The sequence below is a fragment of the Dipodomys ordii genome, unplaced genomic scaffold (assembly GCF_000151885.1).
Source record: "Dipodomys ordii isolate 6190 unplaced genomic scaffold, Dord_2.0 Scaffold11, whole genome shotgun sequence".
Classification (NCBI taxonomy): Eukaryota; Metazoa; Chordata; class Mammalia; order Rodentia; family Heteromyidae; genus Dipodomys; species Dipodomys ordii.
In genome coordinates, this window is record NW_012267227.1 from 17,861,706 (window position 1) to 17,872,871 (window position 11,166).

Consider the following 11,166-nt stretch of genomic DNA (forward strand, 5'->3'; position numbering starts at 1 on the left):
ATAAGCAAAAAGAAAAAAGCCGAAAGTGGTGCTGTGACTCAAGTGGTAGAGTGCTAGCCTTGAGCTGAAGAGCTGAGAGACAGCATCCAGGCCCAGAGGTCAGGCCCCATGACCGGACCCCCCCCCAAAAAAAAAAAAAACACTAAACAGTTGCGGGGAGCTGGTGGCTCATGACTGTAATCCTAGCTACTGAAGAGGCTGAGATCTAAGGATCACAGTTCAAAGCCAGCCCGGGCAAACATCCATGAGACTCTCATCTTCTATAAACCACCAGAAAAACGGAAGTGGCACTGTGGTTCAAGTGGTAGAGTGCTAGCCTTGAGCTGAAGAGTGAAGGGACAGAGCCCAGGCCCAGAGTTCAAGCCCTACAACCGACAACAAAAACAAAACCCAAAAACTAAACTTGCCAACACATCAGATACAAACAGACCATTTATTTCTTAGTTTAAGTAAGAGTTGCTAGGTTGGAGAGGTGGCTCAGGTGGGAGAGTGCCAGCCAATAAGCAAAAGTTTATTCAAGTCCATGTCTCAAACAAAAATAAAATATAAGGAAGAAAGAAGAGGTGAGGACAAGTTGCAGAAAAGCTGTTTACCGGTGCTGGGACTGTAGTCTTTCTAGTGGCTCGGCCTTTCGTTGAATTCCTTCTTGAAATATTGCATCTGCTTTCTTAAAGTTTTCTCTGGCTTCATATTCTTCGGCCCATGAGATGTAGAACTGAGCAAGTGAAACTCCAATCCCTTGATGGTGTAAATAACTATACATATCCAAAGGCTCATTGCATAAATGCCCCTGTAACAAATAGAAGGGGTTGACAGTTAACCAAGTCTTGCCTGTTATGTACAAGACAATGCCTGCAGATACTACATTCATTTCCTGCATTGAAGAAAATAATATAGGGCTGGGAATGGCTCAGTGGCAGAATGCTTGCCTTGCATGCATGAGGACCCAGGTTCGATTCCTCAGCACCACATAAGCAAAAAGAAAAAAAAGCCGGAAGTGGCGCTGTGGCTAAAGTGGTAGAGTGCTAGCCTTGAGCTGAAGAGCTGAGGGATAGCACCCAGGCCCAGAGTTCAGGCCCCACAACCGGACCAAAAAAAAAAAAAAAAAAGAAAATAATCTAATAGCATAAAGGATGTACTTGGAAGATCCACAAAAGGAACAAAAATTAGAGTTCAAAGAAATAAGGATGGGAAACAAAGGGTGACATTTGAGCTTTGGCCTTGAAGGAAAAATGGACTTTGATCAGGTGTAGAATAAGAAGGAAAGGGCATTCTAACCAGAGAAAAGCAAGATAGGAGGTCAAAACTATATTGAGGTCCAGGCAAGAGGAGAATCTTAAGAAATAGGCTGAGATAGGTCTATAAATGTCAAATTAATCTATTTTGAATTTACTCAGTAGTGTATATATGCTTCAAATGGTATAGTCGTAAGTAAGGGAAAGACTTGGCCAAGTTTGTATTTAAAAAGGGACTTAGAGCTAGGTGCTGGTGGCTCATGCCTATAATCCTAGCTACTCAAGGAGGCTGAGATCTGAGGATGAAGCCAGCCCGGGCAGGAAAGTCTGTAAGACTTTTTATCTCCAATAAACCACTCAGAAAACCAGAAGTGGCACTGTGGCTCAAGTTGTAGAGTACTCACCTTGAGCTGAAGAGCTCAGGGACAGCACGGCCAGGCCCAGAGGTCAAGCCTCATGACCGACCAAAAAAAGAAAAAAGGACTTTCAGCCAGACATGGTAGGGTATGCCAGCAATCAGACTTGGGAAGCAGAGACAGAAGGATCTCAAGTTGGAGACCAGTCCAGGAAAAGCTATCAAAACTTTATTTCAGGGCTGGGAAGGTGGCTCAGTGGTAGAGCGTTTGCCTTGCATGCCTGAGGCCCTGGGTTCGATCCCTCAGCACCACATAAACAAACAAAAAAAAAAAGCCCAAAGTGGCACTGTGACTCAAGTGGTAGAGCACTAGCCTTGAGCTGAAGAGCTGAGGGACAAAGCCCAGGCCCCGAGTTCAGGCCCCGTGACCAGACCCAAAAAAAAACAACAAAAAAACCCCCAAAACTTTATTTCAGAAACATAGTCACTAGAGATCACAAGGATTGTGGTTTGAGGCAAACCCGAGGAGAAAGTTTGTGATACCTCATCTCAATCAATAAATGGGAGTGGTGGTACAGGCCTGTCATCTTAGCTAACCTAGAGGCTGAGATTTAGAATCATGGTTCCAGGCCCACCTGGACACAAAAAGCGTGGCTATAGTGGTATGGGCCCTATCAATTATTCTAATTATGGGGGGAGGGAACCATAGAGAATGATCCAGACCACCATCAACAAAATCAATAACCACAGTAAAAAAGAGCTGTAGACATGACAAACAGTTATAGCATCTGCCTAGCAAGCATAAAGCACTGAGTTCAAAACCTTAGGGCAGCTGGGAAGTTGGCTCAGTGGTAGAGTGCTTGCCTTGCATGCATGAGACCCTGGGTTCGATTCCTCAGCACCAAATAAGTAGAAAAAAGCTGGAAGTGGTGCTGTGGCTCAAGTGGTAGGATACTAGCCTTGAGCAGAAGAGCTGAGGGACAGCACCCAGGCCCAGAGTTCAGCCCCCACGATCAAAACACAAAACAAAAACCTTAGTACCATTTACTCAAAAGACAAAATATAGAAATAAAAGGGCTGGTGGGAAAAAAAAAAGAAAAGAAATAAAAGGTCTGGGGTAGCCAGGTGCTGGTGACTCACGCCTGTATTCCTAGCTACTCAGGATGCTAAGTTCTGAGGATTGCGGTTCAAAGCCAGCCTGGGCAGGAAAGTCCGTGAGACTCTTATCTCCAATAAACCACTCGAAAACCGGAAGTGGCACTATGGCTCAAGCAGTGGAGTGCTCGCCTTGAGCTGAAGAGCACAGGGACAGCGCCCAAGCCCAGAGTTCAAGCCCCATGACCGACCAAAAAAAAAGAAGGTCTGGGGACATAGCTCAAGTGTTAAGAGTCCTTGCCTAACATTAGAAAGATTCTGAGTTTGGGCTGGGAAGGTGGCTCAGTGGTAGAGCGCTTGCCTTGCATGCTCGAGGCCCTGGGTTCGATTCCTCAGCACCACATAAGCAAAAAGAAAAAAGCCGAAAGTGGTGAGTGGTAGAGTACTAGCCTTGAGCTGAAGAGCTGAGAGACAGCACCCAGGCCCAGAGTTCAGGCCTCACAACCGGACCAAAAAAAAAAAGATTCTGAGTTTATGGGGCTGGGAAGGTGGCTCAGTGGTAGAGTGCTTGCCTTACATGCATGAGGCCCTGGGTTTGATTCCTCAGCACCACATAAACAGAAAAAGCCGGAAGTGGCGCTGTGGCTCAAGTGGTAGAGCGCTCACCTTGAGCTCAAGAGCTCAGGGACAGTGCCTAGGCCAAGAGTTCAGGCCCACGACCAACCAAAAAAAAAAAAAAAAAGAAAGATTCTGAGTTTAATCTCTGGTAATGCTAAATATATACATATATAAATAGGGACTTTGTGAGATCAGACATAATGTAGACAATTTTAGTAGGAAAGAATTCTCACACTATAAACATTTTGTTGGGGCTGGGAATGTGGCATAGTGGTAGAGTGCTTGCCTAGCATGTATCAAAGCCCTCGGTTCAATTCTTCAGTACCACATAAACAGAAAAAGCTGGAAGTGGCGCTGTGGCTCAAGTGGTAGAGTACTAGCCTTGAGGAAAAGCAGATCAGGGACAGTGTCCAGGCCCTGAGTTCAAGCCCCAGGACTGGCAAAACAAAAAAAAATTTGTTGTATTTCTTCATTTTGACATTATCACTTTCAGTTTTGTCACAGTAAAATTTCATTTCTTTCCACTTAACAGTATATCATTCATTTTTCTTTTTTATTTATATAATTCAATTTTTTATTTGGCCATAAGTTCAATATCACAAAACATATTGAAATGGAAGTTTAAATAGCAAGTCCAGGGTTGGAGGTGTAGCTCAGGTGGTAAAGTGCCAATCAATGAGCAAAAGCAAACTTTAAATATCAAGTTTGAATTCTGGTCTTGGACAAAAGAAAAAAGATGGGGAAACTTTACAATTTAGGTGGGGAGAGGGTGAAGGGGACAGTGTAGTTGTGGAGGTGGGAGGGAAAGGAGGGTAGGGGAAAAACAAAGGAGGAGATAACAATGCTTGATAGGAAATGTACTCATGACCTTGGCTCATGTAACTGTAACCCCTCTGTACAGCATTTTTACCAAAAAAAGTATTTTTTTTTAAAAAAAGAAAAAAGATGGGGAGAGAGGAGATGGAAGGGGAAGGGTGGAGAGGGAACAAGTTCATATTTGGAATAAACAGTAAGGGTTATAATTTGAATTACCGTTTCTAATACAACAGAAGCATAATTTGTCATTCCACTAAACAAGTAGAAAACAATCTCCAGCCGGGCGCTGGTGGCTCACGCCTGTAATCCTAGCTACTCAGGAGGCTGAGATCTGAGGATCGCGGTTCAAAGCCAGCCCGGGCAGGAACCGTGAGACTCCTATCTCCAATAAACCACCAGAAAACTGGAAGTGGCGCTATAGCTCAAGTGGTAGAGTGCTCGCCTTGAGCTGAGGGACAGCGCTCAGGCCCAGAGTTCAAGCCCCACGACCGACAAAAAAAAAAACAATCTCCAGCGGCTAGGAATGTAGCTTAGTGGTAGAGTACTTAACTAACGTGTATGAAGCCTTTGGTTTGATTCCTCAGTATTACATCAACAGAAAAAGCTGGGAGTGGTGTTGTGGCTCAAGTGGTAGAATGCTAGCTTTGAGCAAAAGAAGCTCAGGGATAGTGCCCAGGCCCTGAGTTCAAGTCCCAGGACTGGCAAAAAAAAAAAAAAAAGAAAGAAAGAAAAAGAAAAAGATACAATCTCCTGCACCAGTATTTTATGCCTGAACTACCAGAACCACGACAGAACTACTGAAGCACTGTTCCGTGTTCCAAGTCACAGTTTCTTAAAACAAATACTAAAAGGGAGGTTGGTATATAATAAGGTTATCAGGAGACTGCTGGGATAAAGGGCCAATTTTATTGCATGTACATTTTATTGTGGACTGATATATATGTATACTTTTTAACTGTCACTCTTTTCTTCAACATAAGTTTATTGTTATTATTAAGGTGTTATACAGAGGGGTTACTATTTCATAAGTCAGGTAATGAGTATAATTCTTTTTTGGACAATGTTACTCCTTTTGCTTTCCTGGGCAGATACATTTTTGTAAAATATAATAAACACAGAAGTTACTAAAAAAGGATGCTGTGCATAGACATACTATCTCAGTCAAAGAAACATCTTTTGTTTTTTGTTTATGGCACAGGGTCTTACTGTGCTGCGACTCAAGAGTGTCTTCAAACTCACAATCCTGTCTCAGCCTCCCAAATGCTGGGATTATCAGGATGAACTATATCTAGCTCAAACTGTTAACCAAAGTTTCTAAATGCTTACTCTCAATTATTGTACTTATTTTAAACTTATCTCAATTGTACATTCCTTCAGTGATCTAAAAGATGTCTTAGGTTTTTGGGGGTGGGAGTGGGACTGAGGAACCCAATGCAAGCATTCTACCACTGAGCCTTAGATATGTAAAAAGCATGACAGTGTCAGTGTTCTTTATTACACCAGGTCGATGTAAATGAATAGAAAAAGTATTCTTGTTACTTTTAATAACTCCAATTATAACCATCAGACTCCTAGGATTAAGTTACTTTAGCGGCTCATCTATTCTAACATTTGAATTAATTACATGTTAGAATATTGGATAAGATGAAGAACAAGCCAGGCACCGGTGGCTCATGCCTGTAATCCTAGCTACTCAGGAGGCTGAGATCGAGAATCACAGTTCAAAGCCAGCCCAGCCAGGAAAGTGCCTGAAACTCTTTATCTCCAATAAACCACTAGAAAAGTGGAAGTGGCGCTATGACACTCGCCTTGAGCTGAAAGGTGAGGGACAGTGCCCACACCCAGAGTTCAAGCCCTATGACTGACAAAAAAAAAAGATGATCAAAACAAAATCTACTGGTGTGCCCCATGGAATCACAACCTCCAACCTAGTAAATCCATTAGCATTTGGTGCTCATCCTGGAGTTTGAACTCAGGGCCTGGGTACTGTCCCTGAGCTTTTTTGCTCAAGGTTAGTGCTCTACTACCTCAGCTCCGCTTTCAGATTTTTGTTTATTGGTGATACTCTCATCGACTTTCTTGTCTGGGCTGGCTTTGAACCACAATCCTCAGGTGTCAGCCTCCTGAGTAGCTAGGATTACAGATAGTAAGCCACTGGTGCCTATCGAAACATCATTTAAGCTGGAAATGTGGCTTAGTGGTAGAGTGCTTGTGTAGCACGCATGAAGCCCTGGGTTTGATTCTTTAGTACCCCATACACAGAAAAAGCCAGAAGTGGCACTGTAGCTCAAGTGGTAGAGTGCTAGCCTTGAGCAAAGGAAGCTCAGGGACAGTGCCCAGGCCCTTGAGTTTAAGCGCAGGACTGGCAAAAGATAAAAAGAAACATCATTTTAACATCGTTTTGGTTTTTTAAGTGGTGATGATTCTAATAAAGATTAGGGATACTAAAACTGTGAGGAAGTTTTACCCCACTACCAAGTAAGTGCTGGTGCCAGCATGACCCTTCTGGTAGTTATATAGCCCAATATTTAAAAAAAACACAACACTTACTCAATGAGACATCTATACACCTTATAATCAGTCTTTTTTTTTTTTGGTCGGTCATGGGGCTTGAACTCTGGGCCTGGGCGCTGTCCCTCAGCTCTTCAGCTCAAGGCGAGCACTCTACCACTTGAGCTACAGTGCCACTTCCGGTTTTCTGGTGGTTTATTGGAGATAGGAGTCTCACGGTCTCTCCTGCCCCTGGCTGGCTTTGAACTGTGTTCCTCAGATCTAAACCTCCTGAGTAGTTAGGATTACAGGCGTGAGTCACCGGTGTCTGACTTTCCCTTATCTTTTTTTTTTTTTTTTTTGGGGTCCCGTGGTGGGGCTTGAACTCTGGGCCTGGGCGCTGTCCCTCAGCTCTTCAGCTCAAGGCTGGTGCTCAACCACTTGAGCCACAGCGCCACTTCCAGTTTTCTGGTGGTTTTTTGGAGATAGGAGTCTCACGGTCTCTCCTGCCCAGGCTGGCTTTGAACCGCGATCCTCAGATCTCAGCCTCCTGAGTAGCTAGGATTACAGGCGTGAGCCACCAGCCTCTGGCTATAATCAGTCTTAAAGGGCATAAAACTTTATATTTAAGCCCACTGTTACATAGAGTTAATTTAACAAATAAGAAGGATTTGTTAAATAAATTTACCATCTACTAAATGGCTCAGAATTTACTTTTTAATACTGAATTGCTCTAGGAAAAGAAAAAGGCTCTTGGTTAGTATTTGAAATCTAGATAGATGGCACTTGAGGAAGACTTACCAATTTAAGCCAGAGACTGAGGAATCTAGGGTCACTATAATAGCGCTTTTCTCCTTGTAGAGCTTCTACAGCCCTTTCTAATAATGTTGACATGTTACTCTCCTTCCCTCCTTGAGGGTAGTTCTGCTCTGTCCAGTTAATATATCTGAATTGGAAGAAAAGGAAAAAAACATATTTTGAGTTGGATGTGTACTTTTCTTCTGGTTTTGAGACCCATGCCACATTTTTCCACAGAAATATTACTGCATTGAAATTAAGTTTTTCTTAGCTAGGCACCAGTGGCTCACGCCTGTAATCCTAGCTACTCAGGAGGCTGAGATCTGAGGACCGAGGTTCATAGCCAACCTGGGCAGGAAAGACCGTGAGACTCTTATCTCCAATAAACCACTAGAAAACTAGAAGAAGCACTGTGGCTCAAGTGGTAGAGCGCTTGCCTTGAGCTGAAGAGTGCAGGGACAGCACCCAAGCCCAGAGTTCAAGCCCCACAACCAACCAAAAAAAAAAACAAAACCAGAAAGTATGTTTCTTAAGCAATCTTTAATGACATACCCTAAGTCTATATCTCTCAGATTTTTCTAAAGTTATCTAAAACATACTTCTGGGGAGACTGGATATAGGTTTAGTAAGGTTTTGCTCAAATGCATGCCATAATCTCTAAACTTCTTCCATTTTTAAATAACTCAGGGAAGCTGAGTACAACTCAGTGCTGAGTGCAGCATTTGCTTAATACATGCAAGATCCTAGCTTCTATTCTCAGCACTTTTTAAAAAACAAAAACAAAAAGACTCAGGGAAACACATTTTAACTTTTTTAGGCCTCTGTACCCCCACAAGACACTACTTTCTACTCTGACACAACACTCTTCCATATTCCCAGTTTGAGAAATAAGTCCATTAGGAATTATCTGTTAATGGTTCTATTGCCCTTGTAAATAAAAATACTCACCTATCCCAAACATCCAGAGGGTCATTTCCAGCATAAAACCGAATTTCAGATTCAAATGCCCTGAAATTTCAACAGCAAATGTTAGTCAGTATGTGCAACACTGATAAAATGAAAAACTATCCCTTCCATATTCATATGGAAGTATTCAATACTGTTCTAAATAACTACACTAGAGTTTGTTCAAGAGAAAGAAAGATAGCCAGGAGCTAGTGGCTCATGCCTGTAATCCTAGCTAATCAGGAAGCTGAGACACTGCCCAGACCCAGAGTTCAGGCCCCACAACCAACAACAACAACAAAATCTTGTTGATAAGAGTTTCACATCTCCAACAATCAATGAAATCCTATAGCCTTTGTTCTTTACACAGTACTTGAGCCCTTTAGAAGGTTGCAGTGTATTGGGAATAGATTTCACGTAGCCTGTTCCCTTCATTTTCTAAGAACATTCCTATGCTATCCTGCATAGAACAGATTCATACTATCTACCACAGCTGAGGATAAGTGATTACAGGTAGAGCCCAAACCATACTACACACCGTTTCTGCTGTTGAAGAGTAGTGTTACAGGCAGATTCCTGCTGTGCCAAAGCTCCCTGAAGTGTGGACATGACCCGGCCCTGCCGTAAAGGTTGTACATTTTCTTTGCTCAACTCCCATTCATCTCCTACCATGGACATGGCTTCACTGTGAAGAAACAAACAAAATAAATCTGATATCAACATTATTATAAAATAGATTGTAGAGGGCTGGGAAGTAGGCTCAGTGGTAGAGTGCTCGCCTTGCATGCCTGAGGCCTTGGGTTCAATTCCTCAGCACCACATAAGCAAAAAGAAAAAACCCCCAAGTGGCGCTGTGACTCAAGTGGCCCCACGACCCGACCCCCCCAAAAAAATAGATTGTATCAATGTTTTCATGTTTTTGTTTTGTTTCATGATTTTTGGATTGCACATGGGGATTGGCACATTATCCACATTATTATACTACTAAGCCTCTGAGCCTGCCACCTGTTTTCTAAATTTATGACTGTAGTATTACATGATAAAGAGAAAATTTTGCAAGAGTTTTGTTGATAGAACTATAAGAGTTAAAGGAAGGAACAAACAAAGCTAAAAGAGCTACAAATTTGAAAAATTAAAAAAGCAGAAGTGCTACCCCCTTTCACTTTGCTAATGGGACTTATATCTTCATTGGTCATTCAAGTAGGGCAAAGGAAATTTCCTTTTTTTTGGTTGGTCATGGGGTTTGAACTCTGGGCCTGGGCGCTGTCCCTCAGCTATTCAGCTCAAGGCTAGTACTTTACCACTTGAGCCACAACACCACTTCCGGCTTTTTTCTTTTTGTTTATGTGGTGCTGAGAAAGAAGGTGTGACTTAAATGGTAGAGAGCTACACAAACACAAAAGGTCAGGGACAGCACCCAGACCAAGTTCAAGCCCCAGAATTGGTAAAATACAGTACTATCTAGCTCATGCCTGTAATGTACTGAGACCTCAAGGATTACTTTGCTAAATCCAGCACTGGTGGCTCAGGCCTGTAATCCTAGCTACTCAGGAGGCTGAAATCTGAGGATCATGATTCAAAGCCAGCCCCAACAGAAAAGTCCTTGAGATTCTTATGTCCAATTAACCATCAGAAAACCACAAGTGTGGGCTGGGAAGGTGGCTCAGTGGTAGAGCACTTGCCTTGCAAGCATGAGGCCCTGGGTCGATTCCCCAGCACCACATAAGCAAAAAGAAAAAAAAGCCGGAAGTGGCGCTGTGGCTCAAGTGGTAGAGTGCTAGCCTTGAGCTGAAAAACTGAGGGACAGTGCCCAGGCCCAGAGTTCAGGCCCCACAACCGGACCCAAAAAAAAAAAGAAAACCACAAGTGGTGCTGTGGCTGAGCTGAAGAGCTGAGGGACAGTGCCCAAGCCCAGAGTGCAAGCCCCACAACAGCCAAAAAAAAAAAAAAAAAAGGATTACCTTGCAGAACAGTCTGAAAGAATCCTTTTCCAATTAAGCAGCAAAGAGCTGGGCTGGCAGAGCCAGTCATGGGCAAAGAAAAACCTCATAGTTCTGAGGTTCTTGAGTTCTAACACAGTATCAAACACACACACACAAGGCAAAATAAAGCAACTGTGGTCTGGCACGGATAACTCAGGCCTGTAATCTTAGCTACTCAGGAGGATGAGATTGTGGATCACGGTTCAAAGTCAGCTCCAGGACTGGAAAGTCGGTAGACTCTATCTCCAAGCAACCACCAGAAAACCGGAAGTGGCGCTGTGGCTCAAAGTGGTAGAGCACTAGCCTTGATTTGAAGAGCTGAGGGTCAGTGCCTAGGCCCAGAGTTCAAGTCCCATGACCGACCCCCCCCCCATAAAAAAGAATGACACTAGTAAGCAACGTAAAGTATGTTTTGTGGAATTCATTTTTATTTTTGCGGGGTGTGTGTGTGTGCGCGCGCGCGTACCTCAGTTTTTGTGCTAAAGGCTAAGAGCTCTACCACTTGACCTACAACACCACTTCCAGCGATTTTTGCCAGTTTACTGGAGGATAGAAGAGTCTAGGAGACCTTCCTGTCGGGGGCTGGCTTCGAACCGTGATCCTCGGAGCTTGGCCTTTCTGAGTAGCTGGGATTCCAGGCGTGAGCCCCCGGGTGCCCGGGCTGGTGGTGCTGGTCGCCGAACGGCCTTGAGTCGCAATCCCTCCATCTCCCTCCGTGGAGCTGCGTGGATTCGCGGGTTCCTTGGAAGCTGTTAAGTTGTCTAACTTCCCCCAGAACCAGCGGTCCGACCCGCTCCCGGGCACGCCCGGCGACACGACGCGCCCAGGCCCG

The 11,166-nt window shown here is 43.8% G+C and overlaps 1 protein-coding gene across 1 annotated transcript in view; it reads right to left on the minus strand.

The window, feature by feature from the left end:
* The window catches only part of Bub1b (BUB1 mitotic checkpoint serine/threonine kinase B), a 45,761-nt gene that overhangs the window by 29,765 nt on the left and 4,830 nt on the right, over positions 1-11,166 (minus strand). The window contains exons 2-5 of the mRNA XM_013010006.1: positions 8,891-9,039; positions 8,356-8,415; positions 7,411-7,555; positions 594-790 (exon numbers count right to left, since the gene is read on the minus strand). Coding sequence (XP_012865460.1) covers positions 594-790; positions 7,411-7,555; positions 8,356-8,415; positions 8,891-9,039 — 551 coding nt within the window. The remainder of the gene's footprint in view (positions 1-593; positions 791-7,410; positions 7,556-8,355; positions 8,416-8,890; positions 9,040-11,166) is intronic.